A 23,134-nucleotide genomic window follows, 5' to 3' on the forward strand; every position below is an offset into this window, starting at 1 on the left:
GGATTAGAACCAGCGACCTTTCGGTTACTGGCACAACGCTCTTAACCACTAAGCTACCTGCCGCCACGTCATCAACCCTACTCTTTACCTCTGTATGCACCTGGGCCAACCAATTGGATTATGACATATTGAGCATAGTAATTATACCAAGAGAGCTTTGTGTGTGAATGAATTCATTGTTTGTGTGTGTTTGGAGCATATGCAAGAATACATCTTCATCCGTGTGTGTGCGTGTTTCTTTGGCACATCACTTCCCCACGTAAATCAAGTTGAATCCAGAGTGCTGATGATGTAAATTAATTCTCACAATGTTTAAAGATGATTATCATTGCTAAGTAATGGAGATTTACAGCAAAAGTGGTCAAAGTACACTTTCTTTTTCAGAGACTCTCTCCCGGTCGGCTTGTGTTATCACAGGTGGGTCTGCACAGGCTACAGAGCTGGCCAACGCTCTGCAGAGGAGCATGGGAGCTTTGGACATGGTATGGTGATGATGATGATGATTATGATTACGATTACAATGTTTGTGAGATTCCACATTCGATCATCACACTGATGTTTCTTCCACCCCTCCAACAACCCCCCTCTCCCAGACCATGTGAGCTCCACTTGGGTGGGCCCTGGTTAGACTTGCCATCTGCGGTCAGACCTATAATGGAGCTTGTCTGAAGGCTTCCACACCCTCCTCCCTCCATCCCCCCTCTGCCTCTCCACCTCTCCACCTCCCCGGCATGACGGAAAGCAGATGGCAGTCATATTGGTCATGCCTTGGGAATTGTCTGATTAATTGAGTGTTCAGAGATGAGTCTTCACTCCCACCCTTCGCCCGTCATGTTGAAGGGCTCCCAGTTTCCCCATACTGTCCCCATATGACACATCTCCCATTCATTCTCAGTCATGGTGAAGAGGTCACGAGTTGCCATATCGTCCCCACAAATCACAATGCACTTCTCCATTCTCATTTGTTTTAAAATGGACACCCCGGCCTCCCAACATACCGTCCCCACATTACCGTCGAGATTATGTTCCTTCCTGCATATATTTACATTTACATTTTAGTCATTTAGCAGACGCTCTTATCCAGAGCGACTTACAGTTAGTTAGTGAATAATTTTTTTTATTTTTATATACTGGCTCCCCGTGGGAATCAAACCCACAACCCTGGTGTTGCAAACGCCATGCTCTATCAACTGAGCTACATCCCTGCCGGCCATTCCCTCCCCTACCCTGGACGACGCTGGGCCAATTGTGCGCCGCCCATGAGTCTCCCGGTCGCGGCCGGCTGCGACAGAGCCTGGATTCGTACCAGGATCTCTAGTGGCACAATTAGCACTGCGATGCAGTGCCTTAGACCACTGCGCCACTCATATCAAAAAGTATATACAGTACATCCTCCCTCTGTAGTTGACAACAGAGAGGAGAAATGCATGGCGGATGAAGTGTTTTGGTGTTACAGGGAGAGCATAGACCCACCGACAGCTCATCCTCCTGTGAAGCAGTGCCAAGCCCTTCATCAGGCAGTACGCGTCAAACAGGCAGCGGATCTAGCTGTCGAGGTGCTAGGCAGACCCCTGAGACGTATGGGATCCTAGGAACCTAAGGCTTTGGCTCTGATTGGAACCATCATTCCCTGCACTCAGGTGGCCGGTGGGGTCATGTTGCGGTGCACGCGTGTCTGGGACCAGATACATCCTGATACATCCTTCCCAGGTGTTCGAGGGAGATTAAAGGAGAGGAAACGGAGAAGGAGGAATTAGCTTTGTGATCAGTGCCATTAATGAATCTAATACAGGGGATAAGGGAGGTAGAGGCTGAGCTGAGGTGGAGCTTGGAGGCGAGCACACAGTGTAGTGTGTGTGCAGGTGGAGGATTTGGCAGCTTGTGTATGTGCTATTGTGGGGAGAATATGATTAGGGGATTGTCATAGCAGGATGAATATGGACGTGATCCCATAATCATAGTGGAAGATACAAAATAGACATTAAATTGTATTAATATGCAATATATTCTAAACAATGTTCTTGTTAGCACTTTTTTATCTTGTTCTGTACATAATGTTGGTCCAAAAACTTTTTTTAGGCTTATAAAAGTAGTTGCCTCATTAACCCCAGATCACTTGTCCTTTAACAGACATTACCAGACCTTGTTCAAACAAGCAGCTTTTATATCCATTAATGATTAATAAGTAAACCTATTAGTGTCATATTTATTTCAGTCTCCTGAGACAAAGGAATTGTCAAAACATAATTCTGACATTAAATTAGAGCTGCAACTGAAACATCTGCATCTTTTTTAAATTTAGGCTCTGACACAATTTGTGTCAAGAGCCCAATCTAATAGACATTAATGTCATGATAGGAAGGGAGGATTTGATGAAGGGAGAACACCTCCATCCCTTCCTTATCTCTAACATTTTGAGCTTAGTATAAGATAGTATTTCATATTCACTCAAAATTAAATACAATCTTGGAACACATTAATTATATCACTCCTTTTTCCAAAATATTAACCTTGACCTACTAGATAATTTGTCATGGACACAGCCAGATAGAGGAACAGCTAGGGCTAGACAGGGACAACGCTCACTGAACTACACTTTGAGCACTTTATTCAAATCATGTCCATCCTTTCTCTTTGTCTGAGTTTATCAGCATTTCAAACAAGCAACTCATAGTTCGAAAAAGTAATAGGTAACGCCTTATTTTATCGCCTGTTTTAAGCTGGGACTTGGTATTTATATGGTCTTTACTAGGAAACAATGTGGTAACATTGGGTACTTCTTACCACTTATCAAACACTGAACTTTCTGAATTCAAACTCAGAATTCAAATAGTTTGGGGTAGTTCTCTTTTTTTCCTCTGGCAGCCTGGAACTTGATTTCTGCCTCTTGTCACTGACTCTGGTGTGTTCTGTAGTTGGTCCTTGACCTCCTGTATCCTTGGCTCTCCCAGACGGCCTCCCTGATCTTGAACAAAAATCCCATTCCAGGATTTCATGCCCAACCAACCTTGTTTAAATCATGTCAGAAAATGTAATCTCACAAATCTAAATTTCTGACTCTGATGGTTTTCCCTCGGAACCCACGAGCAACTTATCTTTCTGGACCAAATAACCCTCCACATGTTTCCCGTAACCATTTCATATTTCTAATTGTCGTTGTTATTCTAAACAGTTAAAATCGGACAAGTCCCAGTCGGTGCCAAACACAGAGCGTGGATGTTTGTTTCTGTGTTTATTTCCTCTTGTGTATGAAATGTTAGACAGGACCAGGGAAGAATTACTAGGAAAACATAAGAGATGAACATGAAATGGACACACTGACTGTAGCATGTTGTACTGTTCATTCCATTCGTATGCAAGGGCTGAATTCATTGAAAGATACACAGCTAAAATGTGGTTAGAATTACAGTGAACAAAAAAGCTTTTACAATTTTGGACTGCACTGAATTTTGATTCGATTTACAGTGTAATGAAATTTAACTTGGCTCATCTAGAATCTCCGGGCTTCTTTGTACGCTTTATCATTCTGCCAGGTCAGAGAGACAAAGAGAGCAGTGGTTCCCTGTCTCCTTTCATTTGTTCTAATGAGCAATCCAGCCATGGAGAGAATTTAGCGTAAGATCAATGGTGTTCAACTCTAGTCCTGGAGCTTCGCAATGTATGCTGGTTTTGTCCTTGCTTTCTAATCAGGGACTAATTTATTATTGGGTAACCAGGTGTGTGGACTGAGACTCTGGTGCCAGGGAAAAATTCATACCAGCATGGAAAACCCTCTGGGACTGTAGTTGAGCTCCCCTGCATTCCAATAGAATTTAACAGCATTAACTAACATCGTATTTGGTTTATTTCTGTAAAATGTTTCTTTGTATCTTTCTTCAAGGAGGTGGATGTGATCTCAGACTTGATAGGAGACAATGCCAAATCTCTGTCAAAAGAGTGGAACTTTATTCAAGTTTCTGTAAGTTCACACTTTTAGGAAAACAGAAAAGAAGTTGGCCTGTTTCAACATTATGCATATTGTTTATGTTATTGCCAATATGTTAACCATGTTGGAAATAGAAGGTTATGCACATTTTCTTTATTTGCTGTTCAGATAGCCAACTCAACAATATGCCACTCTTTTCTGACAATTGCTTTTCATTTTTATCCATAGGTGAACAATTCTTGCTTGTCTGAAGTTGGAAAAACGCTGAGTGCGTTGGAAGTGGCAGACCGAGCGCTCCTGCATCCAGTGGTCATTATTTGGGTGAGTTGAGTTCACATGGGGATAAGTGTGTGAATAGAGCCTCATATGAATTCACAGTTGCCTTACCAACACTCTCGTTCTGGTACTGGAAATTAGACTCTTCAGTCCTCTATGCTTGGTGCTCTGTGCCCCTTAATGTTCCCTTTGCTTATCGTGAGTTGGCCATGTTGCTTTAAGGATAGACTGTAAGCTTGCGAAGGCCATGGAATGCTCTGATGTTTGGGTATCCCAGTAGCAATCACACACATTCAGAACAAGGTGAGTTAGCAGAGTTAACAGAGAACATTGTGTGTGTGGGTGTCGTGTGTGCTTAGTGGCCGTTTTAGCATGTCTCAATCAGGTTTCCCACACTGTGAATGAACTTCTGTTGGGTGTTTTCTAAAGCACACGTCTGGCCCAGGCAGGCTCTAGTTTCCTCAAGGTACATGTACTACATGGCCAGCCAACCTTTTTCAGCTTGTAAAATGTTCACTTTGCAGTCTACCTCTGGTCCCTCCGACGAAACTATGTTGCTGTTTAGAAACCCTATACCCCCCCTGAGATTGCTTCACTACTTTCACTTACCGCTTGGCTCGGTTCAGATGTCAATATCAACCACAGAGCAACATTAACTCATGACAGCTTGTGTAGAACCCCCCGCGAATTAATCTAATTGGAACCCAAAATAAACATTTACGTTATGAGGGTCCTGTTTACTGTTTGTGATTGTACTTTTTCACCCGGCAACAGCACAACTGCCAAAACAAAGTGAGGGGAAAAAGGTGCAGTGGGCTCGGGGAAGTTGCATTCTGGTTTTTCTCTAAGCGAGTCTTTATGTTTTCAAAACAACTCGGTTTTAATCATTGCAAATGTCATACAGGATAACTCGGTTAAACCGCCCGCCTTGATTTGTGTTGTAAGGCCTTGTTAGGTCTTCAATGAACCTCTGCGCACGCAAGTACTCACACACACACACACAAACAGCTCCTCTCCGGTGATGTGGAGCTAGGTTCCAGGCTGCATTAGGGTGGGAGCAATACTCTCCGCCACACCAGAGTAAACACATCTGTGTCTGAGTTTTCCCCACAGCTCTTACTGTGGACCAGATTCCCTTTTCACAGGTAGATAAACTTAGGACCCCCAACATCCAGCACCTTATTAAAAATAAATTTACTCCCGAAGTCGATTTCATGGCAGCTTAAGGATGTCCCACATTAAACATCAGCATCATGGGAAGGCTTAATTCTAAACAGAGTTAGTGAGGTGGGAGGCTGAATTCCAAACAAGAGTTGGCTCACAGAGCGATCTCAGAATTTCCCGGTCTTAAGCGAGGACGCTAAAATCAACAGTGAGGGATATCTGGGTGGCGTTAGATGGCACATGTTGTTCTTTCTTGAGGGCTTAGTCAAGCGTTTCCCAAACTCGGTTCTCGAGATCTCAAGGGTGCACGTTTTGGTTTTTGCCCTAACACTACACAGCCGATTCAAATTATCAAAAGTTGTTGATTAGTTCATTATATGAATCAGTTGTGTAGTACTAGGGCAAAAAACAAAACGTGCACCCCTTGGGGTCCCGAGGACCGAGTTTGGGAAACCCTGGCTTAGTCAGCAGCTTTAAACAATGACCTAGCAATCAGGGTGGGAGATAATCGAGTTTCACAGACAGAGTGCATGGCATGGCAATCGATTCAATATGTGCCTGGTATTGATCTCGTCTAGACTTAAGCCAAACTGAAGACACACACTCCTTTGCACCTTCTACTGCAGCAAAACAAATCAATAATATCACTTATTTGAATTTAAACAGATGTTGATAGACAAGTGACTTACTTAACTTATTCAAGAAATGCCCCCCCCCCCCCACCCCCCCAAAAAAAATGACGTAAATGTAATGTAAATGTAATTAACACATTTGACATTGACCTTACAATACAGAGCCTGTATATGAAGACATAATTGGAGTGAATTCACCCTGTCGAGCATCAGTCAACAGCCCAATTAGGAAAATATGTTTAGCAGCAGCAGCAGTGGAGACTCACATCATTTCACATCCCATGCATGACACACTAAGTGAATCATCAGTGCTGGTTTATGCTGTCTTTAATGTGGACCCATCTATCTAAATAAACACCATGAGGCCTGCAGTTTTCCACCTGAACCAGAGGGATTACTACCTCCAGAGTCTAATCTGATGTGTGTTTACCCCGAACACTACAACACACTCCTCCAACATCCCTCCCAAACGAGGACCTTAAATAAACATGCTTGTTCAGTCACAGCACGTCTTTCTTACGAGTGTTTGAACAATGTGCTTTAATTGATCCAAAGGTTTAATCATTCTCTAAGTGTCTGTAAGAGATTGTCATTATTGGCAGGAGATGCATGTCTGACTGGGTGTGGCGGGGCTTATTTTGATAGGTGGATTTGAACGTGTCGGAGGACGACTCGTCCGCCAGCGAGGCGATGGGAGGAGAGCCGGCGGCCATGATGGAGATCGCCACAGGAGCCAAGCTCGGAAATATTTTAGTCTATGGCATCCAGCTTCATCACTCAAAGGTATGCCCCCTTGTTTTGTTTTTTAAACCTGGTCTTACGTCCTGCTCAAGTGCATTTAGAGTCCCCCTGGAATGCATGTTTCAAAAAAGCCAAAGAAAACTGAATGAGAACTGTGTAAATCCTTGTTCCAGAGTCTTGTTTCCTCATGCATTTGGACTTGAGGCTAATTGTGTTGTCTGTGTTAGATGTTGGACGTGTGTGTGCTTACGTGTGTGGGTGTGTGTGTGTGTGTGTGTGTGTGTGTGCGTTCTTGTGCTTACGTGTGTGGGTGGTTAGTGGGGGGAGTATAACCTTTTAACCTTTCCATCCAGACATAGATGTTGTGTTTTTAATAAAATAAACATGCAGAGGATAAAGATGTCCTTCAAGTGTGAAAAAGCCATGTTACAATCACACACACATTGGTTAAAGTGTTTACCTACCGCAGACATACCTCAGCTGTGTCTCATGGGAAGGCTCTGTTCTGGATGGGTTTGAGGTTCCCCATTGGCATGTCAAAAGTTCACTGGAGTTGTCAGGTTTGATGTGGTTGACCTGAAATGTGTTTCTGTCAGCATTTACATGATTATATGAATGTGAAACACTCCTGACACAGGATTAGAGATGGCGGGATATGTGTTACTGAAGCGATTGGATTACTGCTGGCTAGTGGCTATGTTGCGGTCACCCACAACAGTAGGTCGCAATAGCTGGAAAGGATATAGAAAAGCCAGATGTTCTCACAATAGAAAAGCCCCCCCCCAAAAAAATGTAATGGTTGTAATCTTGTTGTGCAACAATTAATATACATGCCAGTGAGCTTCGTGTTTGTGATAGATTGAGCAATTTGGACAAATGACAGCTTCAATTTCCTGGCAGCAATAACACATCACAAACCAATGGCAGTACCTCACTGTTCATGGCAGATCGAGGGAGGTTTGAACCATCTCTTTTGATTTTAGCCTTGTCAGCATTAGCTAGGAGGAATTAAACCTGAATAATGGAGTGTAGATGGATTTCCATTTTTTTGAGTGTCGACATTGTCAATGTGTCATCTAATTAAAACGATGTGCTTTGTATTCTTCACGGGGAAGCTTGCAATGCACCTAGTTCACATGTGAGTTTGATTGTGCAATCGGATGTGGGGTCTTTGGTCTGCGATTCCCAGCATGCCAGAGTCTTCCACTGACCTATGGAGATTGATGCTCTTAATTAGTAATTCCTGTTCCAGTTTTATGAGAAAATGCTTATCCTGATCAGATAGTGGAACAGCCGACTAAGACCTTGCATAAATCACTGTGATAGGTTTTCTGTTATAGTGAGGATAATTCTTCCCAGATGGGCTTATTCATACTTGTCAAAAAGGGTTGCCAATACTCCCTTTTTCAGTCCTCCTGGCCTCCAGATATGTACAAATATATCTGTGTTAATGCAAATCCACAACTTAAACTCATTGCTTCTGTGTTATTTCATTTTCATATCCCCCAAATGGCTGGACAATATTTGATGAATTGTAATTTAATACAATATCCCCAAGGCCCTGTTCAATCAGACATTGTAACTCCATGACTGGGAAACCTAACCAATATTGCATGTAGAGTTCCTATACTCTACATGACCTAGTGCAAAGAGCAAACCTTAGGTTACCATTGTGTGAAAATGAAATGAAATGTATCGGCCTATGACTATGTTAACCAAGCACTCACTGACACACATTGACACTGTAATTATAACAAGAATGGAAAGTCAGTGATTGTTGTGTGTTTTTCTCTCCAAATGAAATGTTAAACAGCAATCTTGTTTTGTTTTGGGGATTCTAGAATTTCCATGTTGTTTAGAGATGGAATTCTTTAGCTAGTCATGTAGAGGGATTATTGTTGTAAGATCTCGATAAGGATCAGTAAACCTACTCTGGTAAATACAGTTTCAACTATCATATTGAAAATTATCATTCTTATTGTCGGAGACTTGCCTGATTTCCCCTTTGACATCTGTAAGTGTAGATTTTGTCATATTTAATTTCCTCGTATGCCAAGACATTTGGCCATTCTCTGGGACTGCTGCAATATTCCACTATGCAGAACCAGGGGTGAAATGTCACCCAAGAATCTCTAATCGAATGTGAGGAGCTTTGTTATTTTAAAGAATCTTCACTGACTGGAATGAAACCCTTATCTTACTAATGATATAGATCCCTTATTGCAGCAAGAGGAACTTGCAAGCAAAATTACCTGATGGTGTCTGGTGATAGTGGAGTACATTTTCAGTATTGCTCCATTGTATACTGGTATACTCTGCAACCTGAATGCAATGTAGTATATTTATAAGGACCAATACTGGAGTGGTTTAACTGATATCTTACTGGGAGACAATGTTTTGTTGCATTAGGAGACTCTGTCTTATATATTACATGCAGGGTCTATTCTTGGCCCCTTGCATTTCTACATAGTCTCCCCCCAAACTGAATGTTCTTGTTGTTAACAGCATACTGCTCTTGTTCCTCCCTAAATGTTTTCACTTTTGGTGTTAAATGAATGGTTGTTGTCAACCACAGTAAGTAGGGATGCTTCTGAAGTCTGTACTGGAGAACTGAGAATGTCTGGGATTTGAGTTATATTTATCTACAGTAGAATGGACTGCCACATAAGTACACTTTTTCACATATTAATGGCAACTTTAGTAATATTTTAGCTGTAAAGATTAATAAATGCATGCCATTTAAGTGTATATAAATGATGAATTTCTTCATCCCCAACTCATTGGCCTTCAGAAAATGTATTTTTGGACCCAAAGTTGATCTACTGAAAGGAGCCATGACTGTGGTTTCACGTTATTCAAGGCAACACCCACAGCTGGAACGCAGCGTGGCAGAACCATTCCTATGTTTACCTAAGGTAAAGATTTCTCCCAAGCTGAACAAATGGAGTCATGGACAATGAACTGCCGCCTTTGTGGAAAGATCTGTGATCAAAGTGCCTCTGCAGACCTGTTACGATGGTGTTATTCTACCTGGCCAAAGATGCATACCTGACATGTGTGCCATGATGTGTGAACACTGAACACTCTGACCATTTAAGCCGTTGGCTGAAGTTGTCGGTGGTGAGAGTTGGGAGACGCTCTAGCGCAGTAAGCCGATCTTACGGTGTGAAAACTGTGATCATATCCCCTATCAATGGCTGCCGCGGCGATAGGAAGTGTCACCGGATCCCCCCCTAGCGCAGGGTCCTGGCGACCTGTCACCGCTTGAAAAGAGGGTTGTCACGGTGATATATGGGCGCTCTAATCCCCGCAGTGAGAGCCCTGATGTTTACCCGCCCCGCGTTTCCTTCTCCTCAAAGAGCCCAGACCAGGAATACCTTAAACCTGAGAAGAGATTAGCCTCTGGAAAAGACGGGGAAAAGAAGAGAAAAATAAAGAGAAGAGAAAGAGAAAGCTCTATAGGTCTATTCTCTTACCTGTTTAGGTTCACCGTCCGCATGGCAGGCAGGTGAAACTGTACACCCTTCTCATAGTCTTACCTTGACGTGCACCCTCACCGAGGTCACAGGGGATCATGGGAGAGCAGGGACGACCACCGCCACTGTAATCTCGGCACGCTCCCAATCACTCTCAACAATTATCCTGGGCTGAGATGCCACGTGTATTTGTGTTAACTAAGGTGTGTTACAGACCTTGAGTAGGTCACCCTTCAAGAGTACTTTCATAAGGGCGGCAGGTAGCCTAGTGATTGGAGCGTTGGGCCAGTAACCGAACGGTTGCTAATTTGAATCCCTGATCCGATAAGGTGAAAAATCTGTCGATCTGCCCTTGAGCAAGGCACTTAATTGCTTAATACCCAAATTGCTCCAGGGACGCCGTGAATAATGGCACTCTACGAGGGTGTCTCCGGAGGAGTTGGGATATGCAAAAAACACATTTCCATTTCACACCTCACACTTGTACAGGTTACCTACTTGTACATGCAGTGAAACAGGACAAATCTAAGCACTATTTGACCTTTGTTAGAAAAGGACCCACACTGACACGGTGAGAATGCAAGGAATAAGGAAAACTGTAATTACAACACATTAATAAGTAATTAAAATACATGTGGTTAGTTTGCGCTGTTGATTTGATATCTGTCATGTACCAGGGTTTGGAAAAAGTGTACTGTATAATTTGAGGCACTGCATAGAAAAAGTGCACGGCTGAACGAACCGTAGATAAAATGAATCAAGTGCTTGCAAAAACTCAACCTCAATGTGAAATGATGGGGGGATTTGAAAAGCTGTTTTGCGTTACTCCAATAACATATCCGACAGCGCTGACAGATGGCCCAATCTCCTGTATATCTTCTAATGGTTAGCATCAGATTTATGTTCCAATATGCAGCCGCTCGTTCACACAGTATTTTCCCCTGTCATAAGCCGAATTAGTTCTCTTTGTTTTCTCATAATGATGTCTGTAACTGTTATGGTGGATCCCTGTGGAAACCGAGATAAGAAACCCCCTGGTTGAGTCTCAATTGGCACCCTTTCCCCTATATAGTGCACTACTTTTGAACCAGGGCCCATAGGGCCTTGGGAAGATGTGGACCCAGGCGACGTGCAGGATATCAAGCTTGATCTTTTGTGCCCAGAGTGCGGCAGATGTGTGTCGGTATTGTGTGAAACTCAACCGCAGGAGTTTGGCTAGGGAGGAATTAGACATACCAAACGCACTGTTTACTCAGCTTTGATTTGGTCGATTAAAAAGACCAGCAATGGGTTCTCTCACTCTCAGGGATAGGACTTGACTTAGACTCGGCATTCCAACTACGGGAACTATTAAAAACAAAAGGATATGTTCTTATAGTGGATTAATACATTCCAGGTCTCTCTAAATTAGTTTGTAAACATATAATCAGGCAAAGAATGCCAAAGTGTATTCATATGTGTATTTACTTTACCACTTGCTTTGTGCGCTGTGACCACCCACAGTATTGACCACCCACAGTATTGACCACCCACAGTATTGGCGGGTAGAGTTTCCAAGTCTTGGTGATGTTGTGAGGGACATAGCACTGGAGGGATTACGCTTTTGATTTACAGGCTCCCTTAAGGCTTGTTTGTATAGTGTTCACCTTCCAGCTGTGTGCCTGTGTCTACATTAGGGGAAGACCTCACTGTAATACGGTATTGTGTGTTTTGGGCAGTGGAAAATCCTCACAGTAAACCTTGAATGTAATTACAATGTTAGAACATCATACCTACAGATATCTTTGAATGTGATGATAGAATCCAATTCCAAACGTTTTGATTTTATTTAAATCAGTAATGCGCTGTCTCAAACACCCATTGGTATTTTTAGTGAAGTGTTTTGATATTAATTGCACGGCCCATTGCCTGCCTACTCAGTCTCACACTCATCGTCTGGTAGGCTGCACCACCTGCATATCCCCTCGTTGTTTAGTCTGTGAGATGCTGTTGTTTTGACAGAAGTGTAGAAACACATTGTTGCACCAGTGTTTGTATGCCTGGCTTATGGGAGATATGTCTGCGATTAACATTCTACCTCCTTGTTTGGAGTGGAAGTGAGGACGCTAAGCCGTGACCAGGATGTACTGGGTTCAAGTACAGGGTGTGTCATGCCTGGGGTGTCAGTGAAATACCAGTACTTGTATTTGACCTGAGATGTCCTACGATACAGACCGTGTCATGTTTATCTGTAATGTGGGGACTTTCTACTATGATAACCAAATGAGGCGTGTGTGTGTGTATATCTGTCTGTCTGTCTGTCATGTGGGTGGAGTTTGGTATGTCCCAGTGCATACATCCTCAGTGCATACATGTCTTCATGCCTCTATAACTGAAGAGTCATTGTTCTAGTTACTGTTAGAGGTATGTCTGTCGGTGGGTCAAATTCAAACAAAGTCATCACTCACTAGAGCTTGTTGAAATAGCACAGCATTCATTCTGAAAAGACCCTATGGAAACACAAGCTTCCTTTATTTTCATTGCTGAAATGCTCTGTGTCCCACTTTGACTGGGTTTGTTGTTTGGTTAGCCAAAGGGAAGTCTATACATACGGTACTTGTCAGGATGCTGTGAGCGGTTTGTGCAACAACAATTGTCTTGTCAATGGGGTCTAAGAAGCAGGTATGTATCAATACAAGTGCGGTTTTCCCTGGCTGGAAAGTCTGAGTTCCACACAAAAGTGGAGGAGGATAAACATGGAAACACTCATGCATTCTCATACAATACGTGTCCTTTTCAAATGAAGTGCGGCAGAATGGGAGGGACAAGGTCATCCCAAATACAGATATTCTGGCACCTTGCCACGTTCAACGCCTCAATTGTTGTGTTGGGTCCTCCTAACTTAGCATGGCCCAAGCAGTAGCCTTGTTGGCCGTACTTTGGATGAAATTACCCCAAATCTTGGGTGTTAGGTTTGGGCTCATATCATGTCTCTGAACCGGACATTAACCAGACCTGCTATCCCCCTCTGTCTGTTTAGCCCCTAGCTACCGCCTTCCCCTAGAATGAGAGGCGAGGGGAGGGGGGGGGGTGGGTTGTCAATACCCACCAAAGGACATGCTGTCAGAAGGCCGAAACACAATCCCTTTAAACCAAAGGGAATAGGTGTTTTTTTCCCAATCCTATTGTACCAATGGGACTCACCTCATAGGTCATTTGGGGAGAGCTTCTTATACAACTTTTTCTTATTTTAGCCTACTATTTTAGATGATAATAAGCAAGAAGCTAATTTTCAGCATTGTTTTAGCAAGGCGGATCTGCTCATGGAAGAGTTTGAAACTGCTGGTTAGCTGTGATGCTAGTCATGATACTCTCCTCGTGGCTAACAGGACAACAAGCATAGACAAAAATGACAATACGTCCCAAATATTTGTCATACAGAATGTCTCAATAGGCCATTTGGATGATTTCTCTGCTGGGTAGTGTGATTCTAACAGCTCTTTCCAGTGCACTTGGCCCTGCGCTACTGAAAGCTTTTCCATGAGCTGTTTTTACTGAGGACTCCAGCTCCACTGGCACACCATGAAGGGAACAGAAGTGGGAGCCCTTGGTAGCTAGTCAGGGCTTGAGATCTCAAAATGACAGAGGCGTGCAAATTGTCACTGTTAAAACTCCTAATTGCTAAAACCCAAAGCTTCAAAAAGCCCCTTCATGTGTGGCGGTGGACTGCTATTCACGGCTCTGCTTCAATGATGGAAAGGTTGATCGCATCTGTGGCATTTAAAAGTAAAGTTAGCTAGTACCCAAAGGATTGCTTATTGTGTGGTCTGCTGATGTTTTCTCCTCTTTCAAAGACGTGTAGTCTTACGCCTGTCAAAATCCTCCTCTTAAACAGTATGCAAAAATAGACTCTGTAATGATTTGAAGTTCCATTCTGTAAACGTGTGGTTTCAGTTTGGAATAACAAGGCTAGTGTGTGTGTGTGTGTGTGTGTGTGTGTGTGTGTGTGTGTGTGTGTGTGTGTGTGTGTGTGTGTGTGTGTGTGTGTGTGTGTGTGTGTGTGTGTGTGTGTGAGAGAGCATTTGTGTTTATCCCATATGTCACTAACTTTTGATACCTTTAGTTACCTATTCTAATTTCATTTGTCAATGCACTTTTAAATAAACACATCCATGTAGAAATGTAATGTATTAGGTACTAAACTATTAGATGTGGATGATTGATGTAGAGGAGTAACTTTTATGAGTATAATGTATGCTCTTGGATTACATATGGCATATATAACACTTTTCCCACTAATATGTACAAATGATGGACTTGTCAGGGAGATTTTATATATGAAAGTCCATGGCAGATTGTCACTATAAAGTCAAAAGTGAGGTTACATCATGTCTAATATTGGTGAAATATATTATCAAAGTGCTCTGTGGTTTTAGTCTAATGCTGCATTTGTCAAGCTCGTTTGGGTTCTAGGGCTATTATATTGTTTATGAAATCTTTGCTTGATAAATTAAATGTTAAAGAATTGACCAACCGTTGTTGTGAGAGCACCAGGTCTCAGATACATGTGTAGGGACTTTTTTCATTGTAGCCCACAACACAGGTGGGTACTATACCTAGTGTGTATACGTATTCATTGGTACACATATTTAGAGCAGGCATTTGACAAGCATCGATTACAATACAATCATTACATTTATGCTGTTTCAGCCAATCAGCATCCAGAATCCAAACTACCCGTTTTATAATACTTCTACTCCAAGTCAGGTGTCTTTCTATTCCACATGTCTCAGCACTCCTCTACGTCTCAGAGATACTGTAGGCCTATTTGTGTGTGGTGTTGCACCCCAACCAACTGTTTTCCCCATCCATATTAAACCTCTGGAAGACATGGTGAGACTGAGAGCCAATGGAAAACCACCTCGGCCATGGAGGACATGTTATTGGGCCTGACTAGACTAGATGGTGCTGGAGACATGGAGAAATGAAAATCCCCCTCGTTTCAGATTCCCTCTCTCTCAGCAAGTGAATCAAATCAAATCGTCACATGCTTCATAAACAACAGGTGTAGACTGATAGTGAAATGCTTACGGGCCCTTCTGAATATAAATAATACACAGTGAATAACAATAACGATAAAAAATAACATGGCTATATACAGGAAGTAGAAAATAACATGGCTATATACAGGGAATAGAAAATGACATGGCTATATACAGGGAATAGAAAATGACATGGCTATATACAGGGAGTACGTGTTGTGTGTCTGTGTGTGTGTCTTGAGTGCATGTGCTCGTAACAATGGGCCAGATAGGGCCTCATTAGTGAGAGGGGTTTATGCATCCTGGAGCGCCAGCAGTAGAAAGAAGAGAGGAGGGGAGCACTGAACAGACAGAGACTCTGCCAATGACAGAACAGTTTAGTGGGTGAGCTAGGGTCAGGAGAGGTACCCGCCATGTCTGTCAAGCCCATCCAGAGTAACTTGAGTGAGCTGCCATTATTTATGCCTCGGTTTCCTCTTTCTGTCATCGGATAGGCCTACATTTCAATCAGAAACCAGTTAGACAGTGCGTTCAGAAAGTATTCAGACCCCTTCACTTTTCCCACATTTTGTTACATTACAGCCTTATCCTAAAATGGATTAAATTGTATTTTTTTCTCATCAACCTAAACACAATACCCCATAATGATAAAGCAAAAACAGGTTTTTAGATTTTTTTTGCAAATGTATTACAAATAAAAATCGGAAATATCACATTTACATAAGTATTAGACCCTTTACTCAGTACTTTGTTGAAGCACCTTTGGCAGCGATTACAGCCTCCAGTCTTCTTGGGTATGACGCTACAAGCTTGGCACACCTGTATTTGGGGAGTGTCTCCCATTCTTCGCTGCAGATCCTCTCAAGCTCTGTCAGGTTAGATGGGGAGCATCGCTGCACAGCTATTTTTAGGTCTCTCCAGAGATGTTAGATCGGGTTCAAGTCCGGGCTCTGGCTGGGCCACTCAAGGACATTCAGAGACTTGTCCTGAAGCCGCTCCTGCGTTATCTTGGCTGTGTGCTTACGGTCGTTGTCCTGTTGAAAGGTGAACCTTCCCCCCAGTCTGAGGTCCTGAGTGCTCTGGAGCAGGTTTTCATCAAGGATCTCTCTGTACTTTGCTCTGTTCATTTTTCCCTCGATCCTGACTAGTCTCCCAGTCCCTGCCGCTGAAAAACATCCCCACAGCATGATGCTGCCACCAACATGCTTCACCGTAGGGATGGTATTGGCCAGGTGATGAGCGGTGCCTGGTTTCCTCCAGATGTGACGAGTGGCATTCAGGCCATAGAGTTCAATCTTGGTTTCATCGGACCAGAGAATCTTGTTTCTTATGGTATGAGAGTCCTTTAGGGAACCTTTTGGTAAACTCCAAGTGGGCTGTCATGGGCCTTTTTACTGAGGAGTGGCTTCCGTCTGGCCACTCTATCATAAAGGCCTGATTTGGTGGAGTGCTGCAGAGATGGTTGTCCTTCTGGAAGGTTCTCCCATCTCCACAGAGGAACTCTGGAGCTCTGTCAGAGTGACCATCGGGTTCTTGGTCACCTCCCTGACCAAGGCCCTTCTCCCCCGATTGCTCAGTTTGGCTAGGCGGCCAGCTCTAGGAAGAGTCTTGGTGGTTCCACACTTCTTCCATTTAAGAATGATGGAGGCCACTGTGTTCTTGGGGACCTTCAATGCTGCAGAAATGTTTTGGTACCCTTCCCCAGATCTGTACCTCGACACAATCCTGTCCCGGAGCTCTACGGACAATTCCTTCGACCTCATGGCTTGGTTTTTGCTCTGACATGCATTGTCAACTGTGGGACCTTTATATAGACAGGTGTGTGCTTTTCCAAATCATGTCCAGTCAATTGAATTTACCACAGGTGGACTCCAATCAAATTGTAAAAACATCTCAAGGATGATCAATGGAAACAGGATGCTCTAGAGCTTAATTTCGAGTCTCATAGCAAAGGGTTTGAATACTTATGTAAATAAGGTATTTCTGTTTTTTAATAAGATATTTCTAAAAACCTGTTTTCACTTTGTCATTATGGGTTACTGTGTGTAGATTAATGAGGGAAAAAAATAATTTAATCAATTTTAGAATAAGGCTGTAATGTAACAAAATGTGGAAAAAGTGAAGGTGTCTAAATACTTTCCGAATGCACTGTATATGTATGAGGGTTTACAGACCGATATTTGTCTATCAAATTATTCTATTCATTGTTTTGTTGGTTTTCTCCCACAGTAGTAGGCGACAGCGGCAACAGCCAGCGACAGTTGTGTCCACTCAAAGCTGTAGTGACTTCAAAGGGACTCAATTATTGCTCATGTACCAGAGAGCGACTAGTTGATTTAATAATGCGTTGTTATGAAGTATGATTCATATTTCAAAGGCATGTATTTCCCGAGTGGAAATATTTCAACGCAAAGGCTTAGACGGGGCTTATACCTTTGATCCTCCTTGGTGATCTCCAGTTGCTTTCTCTTGATTCCTCTCTTTTTTCAGTTTCCAGCAGGCAGACTTGTCATGTTGCGCTCATAACCAAACAGACCTCGTTAAGGGGAGTGATCATTAGCTTGGTGGTTAGATGGGCTGAGATTGTAGCTGTCTCAAATGACCCACAACATGGCACTATACTCTTAAAGTTTTCCCAGACTTTCCCTTAGACGATGCACTTGAGTGGTAAATAATGGACTAATGAACAGGTTCATAACATTTATCATCCTCATAGTCCACTAATGCCTCAACACATGGAACATTCTGGAATTGATTGCCATTGCCTTTTTAAGAAGTTATTTTTCTGAATTAGATTGAAGACAGTTTGAGATAGAAAACCAAAAGAATGCATTGGTGATTACTTATGGTGCAAAATAATTGCAATTAGATTTCCTAGAATGCTTTGATTTCTCGCAAAGCTTTGGCTCCCAATCTCTGACAAACCAACGTGTATTTCTGTAATGGAGGAATATCCAGTCAACGTTGGGGTAAATGAGTGCATTTGCTGCCATATTCAGTTGACTGCTCACAGATGTATTGGCTCCCATCCTCATTGCCCAACCTGGTCTCCGAGCATTTTGTATTATTCTGTATGTAAATCCGGGACACTCGATTTAGTATGAAACGCTATTTTTCATATGGTGTGTATTAATTGGTGGATGTCCATCACCCATTGTATGGTATGTTACAAATTACAATTCGTATTATATATAAAGAATTTGCTAAACGCATAATATGTTATGAATTTGTAAAACGTACAATATGTTACGAATTCTAACAAGGTGGCTACTGTAGCTAGCTGGCTAACATTAGCTAGGCTAGGAGTTAGGTTTAAGTTTAGGAGTTAGGTTAAAGGGTTAAGGTTAGGGTTAGGGGAAGAATTAGCTAAAATGGTTAGGGTTAGGGAAGGTTTAGCTAACATGCTAATTAGTTGCAAAGTAGCTAAAAAGTAGTAAATCATTGAAAGGTTTCTAATTAGCTAAAATTGTCCGTGATGAGATTCGAAATGGCAACCTTTGGGTTGCTAGACGTTAGCATTATACCTCCACCCATCCGCCCTGACCAACCACCCTACTTTAGTTTTTGCCTTAAGTAACCATCTGTCTTATGTAACCATACCAAACATAATATATCTTACTTATTTGAGTTTCACAGAATTACGTTTACTATGTAACATCTAGTCTATGAGACCAGGCTGCATTGCCAAGTACGAGTAATTAAAGGGATGCATGAGTTCATCAGACTCTGGGGAAGTAGATAAAGTGCTTAATTGCCAAAATCCCGAAGTATCCCTTTAAGTAAAATAACAATGACTTTGGTACATCTTAAAGAAAAACAGGAGAGACTATTTTTTTTAAATTCCCTGTGCTTTTAAAATCAGGGCCAAATGTAAATAGAAAAACATAATAGGCAAACACAGGAAAAGCTGAAATGAAATACTCCTGGAGCCTGCTCAAAGCTATCATATTTTGACTCCATTATGACTTTGTGTTGCTGTAATCAATAGATGATTGCTGATCCGTCTAGCAGCAGTTGTAGCCTCGGATCCCCTCTTGGTGTGGAAAATGCTTGTCATCTGACTCCCCAACACTGGTTCTGATTAGGGAGTTGCTCCAGGAGTTCTGGATCCTAGTGCTCAGTCACATTAACCACGGTCAGGCCTGATTCCATGGTTGCTGCTCTGAGCGCTCTCACACCTCACCACGTACATTCCACTGCGCCCCTACACATCTTTTAGGTCTGGTCACTGATAACGTTTCATCTGAATAATACCCAGGAGGGGCTGAATTATAAAGGTTTCTATTACAATTTTACACAATGAAATCAAACAACAATCCAATTACAAGTCATTCCACTGGGAGATGAGTGCAGACACCAACTCCTTGTGACTCTGAGGCTGTCCTAATATGGACACCGTTGCAATAGATTAAGCACTATAGGTACACAAACGAGTAGTCACTCTAACAATCATTCAAATCAATTCAGAGAACGTAAGTCTTTAATGAAATCTCATTTCATCACAGTTTCCAATGCTTCGTGACTAGGCTGATATTCAAACTCATGAGGTCCAATGTGAAATTGACCAGGCTGAGTATAGAGTAGAGTACATGTCAAGAGATCCCCTCAGATCACAGATCAGTGGTGGAACAGGACAGCAGCACCATAGTTCTCTAAACACTGCTGGGTCTGAAAGACAGAAACCAGCCTTATCCCAATGCTGAGGCCTCATCGAGCAACTATTAACCCAAACCGGGAGTCACTTACTGATGTCAGGAATGGAGAAGGGAGTGAAAAACCATTACAAAAGGCATTTGCAGGCAGCCTGGAAAAAACACACTGCACAGAGGAATCATGAAAGCAAACGACCACAACTGTAGAGAGTCTGCCTTTAAAAGCAGTGGGACCCTAGCCTGTTAGATCAGACAGACACAAACATTATGTCTGTAGTTGAACGTGTGGTTTGCTGCAGATCTGTCCAGTATCATGCACTGTAAACTGTAAAGAATGCCCTCGCTCGGGCTTACGAGTGCAACGGGACCTGTAATTCAGAAACACACATTAGAAAAAATCATATAGAGGTTTAATTTTGAAGTTCTCCCTTTTCAAATTGCTTCCGTCTGTTGATTGAACTCGCTATCAAATAACATGTGGGCAACGATAATTTCCCCACCCACCCTGCGAATGGGAATTCTTAACAAAATTTGATTTAGGAGAATTTATGATGTTTTCACTCAATGTTTGTTTGGCCGATTTATGGACATGCATTTTTACATTACATTTTAGTCATTTAGCAGACGCTCTTATCCAGAGCGACTTACAGTTAGTGAGTGCATACATTTTGCATACTGCCCCCCCCGTGGGAATCGAACCCACAACCCTGGCGTTGCAAGCGCCATGCTCTACCAACTGAGCTACAGGAGGAATACTATACTCAGCCTGGTCAATTTCACATTGGACCTCATGAGTTTGAACATGCGGTAGGCATTACGACACCGGAGAACGTGAGAAGGGCTGCTTTTCCAGGGAGGAATCCTCCTAAGAGACAATGGACTCGACATGGGAGGTTCTGTGTAAGACACGGTTTCTGTCGATCACAAGGCTTCTGGTGTGATCCCAGCAGGTTGTGTGTGTCTGAATATCGATGGGAATACTTGGTGGATTGTACTGTTTCTGTCCGTTCTTAAGGAGCTCAAAGGGCTGTGTATTGTATTTGAACAGTCAAACATGTGTGAAGCAGATTCTCCCCACTGTGATTGGTTGGATGGATCAGGATATGCACCAGCACAGCATGTCTGTCTGTGGATCAGATTATGCAGACGATCCAAACACCATCTCTCTGTGGGTCTGTATGCACTGAGGATCCTAACAGTGCCTCTCTTTATGTATGTGCATGCTGCAGGAGGCTACACTTTGGGGGCGGTCAGTGGAGAGGGTGGCCCAGATGTCATGTGCTCTGATCCGGGACAGAAGCCCCGCCCTGACAGGACAGCTGCTCCAGGCGTGAGCCAACCCGGGAAGAGCAGACCACTTCATCCAGCCTCGCCTCGGACCACCCTTATCACTACCCACCTACGGCTTGGCCACAAGGTGTGTTTGAGAAACACTCCAAGCCTTCAAACTCTGTGTATGGTGTGAACTGCACTAGAAAAAGGAACAGTGTGATGGAGAGGGAAGAGTTTAACATGAGACGGGTGTATATGGAGACAGTTTGCTTTGCAAGTGTGTGAGACTGTCTATAGTCCTACGGTCTGAGACTTCAAACAGTACTGTGTTTCATTCACATGAAGAAACACTACAGTTTACTATAGAATACTGCAGTACTTACTATATAATTCTGTAGTAAACTATAGTATAATATACTACACACTGTAGTATCCCTCGATCATGTGTAGTACTTACTATAGAATGTTGTAGAATACTAGAGTAAATACTACAGTAATGTCCGCAAAAACACTACAGTCCGCAAAAACACTACGCTTTTTTAACTATAGTAAATACTACAGTATTTACATTTGCATATACTGTGCCCATTACCCTCCCCATTTCCCAATTTCTGCCACCCATAATTGTGTTCCCTACAGGTTATAGAAAAGAGCAGAAGCTCTGAATTATCCAATCAGACCTCAGTCCTACCTACCTACAGGTTATGGAAAATTAGCTCTTTTAGTATTTCTCCAATAGGTTTCCTGAAGGAGAAAGCCTCCACTTCTATGTCAAAGATAATAAAACAAAAACACTATAGTAAATACTACACTAATGTCCGCAAAACACTACAGTAAATACTACAGTATACTACAGTCTGCAAAAACACTACAGTAAATACTACAGTATACTACAATCTTCAAAAGCGCTACATTAATTACATTTACATTTACATTTTAGTCATTTAGCAGACGCTGTTATCCAGAGCGACTTACAGGAGCAATTAGGGTTAAGTGCCTTGCTTAAGGGCACATCGACAGATTTTTCACCTAGTCGGCTCGGGGATTAGAACCAGCGACCTTTCAGTTACTGGCACAACGCTCTTACCCACTAAGCTACCTGCCGCCCCTGATACTATAGTTAACTGTAAATAATACAGATTACTACAGTATACTACACTCAACACTACAGTAAAGTCCGCAAAAACACTACACTTAATACTATAGTATTTATACCATAGTATACTATTTTTTTTAAAATTATATGGGATGGTCTCTAGATCACTGGATAAAGGTGCTGCTGAATGGAAGAGAGGAGTTGACATCTACTGTATACATGTGTGATTTTGTACTGCCGTGTTTGAGTGGAGGTATAAAATGAGTGCCACATTTAAATGTTATTAAAAGATTGCTTTCAATAAAATGACTTTTCTTTTCATTTTAGCCATCACATAAATTATTTGTTTTGATTATGCTATGACCGCAACATTGGGGGTTCGCAGACCACCTCGGACATCTCACTCTCCCTTTGGTTTCAGTGCTGTATCGACCATTTTGTAGAGAATCTCCCTATGGCATTATAATGACACAATCCCTATGGTTGCATATTCCATTCAAATGGATACAGTAGCACAGACCTTACATCAGTGTTTCTGGTAAATATACAGAACATGATAGGGACAATGTAATTGCTTTGTCTGAGACCCCACACATCAGTTGAGCCCATAATGAAGCAGCTTAGTCCTATTGAAGCTCCTGCTTCCTCACAGTAACTCCCTGGAGCTGTATGGACTAATCATACATAGTAAGATTGGGCCCAAGGCAATAGTCTATCATCCTACTGTAAGTCTTTAAGTGAGGCATAGTTCAAAGGTACACAGAATCCAGGGTATTAGTGTAACCTTGTTTATCCCTCCTCTCAGTCAGCCTTCACTCACACCTGTGTGCGTGTGAGAACGTGTAGGCTACACGTTGGCTACAGTATGTGTGTGTGCTT

At 42.5% G+C, this 23,134-nt stretch overlaps 1 protein-coding gene and 1 non-coding gene across 2 annotated transcripts in view; both read left to right on the forward strand.

Annotated features, from left to right (window-relative positions):
• The window catches only part of LOC123487229 (D-ribitol-5-phosphate cytidylyltransferase-like), a 32,639-nt gene extending 11,056 nt beyond the window's left edge, over positions 1 to 21,583 (forward strand). The window contains exons 6-10 of the mRNA XM_045218407.1: positions 385 to 482; positions 3,881 to 3,958; positions 4,154 to 4,246; positions 6,643 to 6,780; positions 21,117 to 21,583. Of these exons, the coding sequence (XP_045074342.1) occupies positions 385 to 482; positions 3,881 to 3,958; positions 4,154 to 4,246; positions 6,643 to 6,780; positions 21,117 to 21,221 (512 nt within the window). The 3' untranslated portion in view covers positions 21,222 to 21,583. The remainder of the gene's footprint in view (positions 1 to 384; positions 483 to 3,880; positions 3,959 to 4,153; positions 4,247 to 6,642; positions 6,781 to 21,116) is intronic.
• Positions 21,584 to 21,866: 283 nt separating this feature from the next.
• LOC123487230 lies at positions 21,867 to 21,921 on the forward strand. Its single transcript, XR_006659686.1, has one exon. It is a non-coding gene; the product is annotated as a U7 small nuclear RNA (small nuclear RNA).
• The last annotated feature ends 1,213 nt before the right edge of the window (positions 21,922 to 23,134 follow it).

The sequence above is a fragment of the Coregonus clupeaformis genome, unplaced genomic scaffold, assembly GCF_020615455.1.
Source record: "Coregonus clupeaformis isolate EN_2021a unplaced genomic scaffold, ASM2061545v1 scaf1548, whole genome shotgun sequence".
NCBI classification, from domain to species: domain Eukaryota; kingdom Metazoa; phylum Chordata; class Actinopteri; order Salmoniformes; family Salmonidae; genus Coregonus; species Coregonus clupeaformis.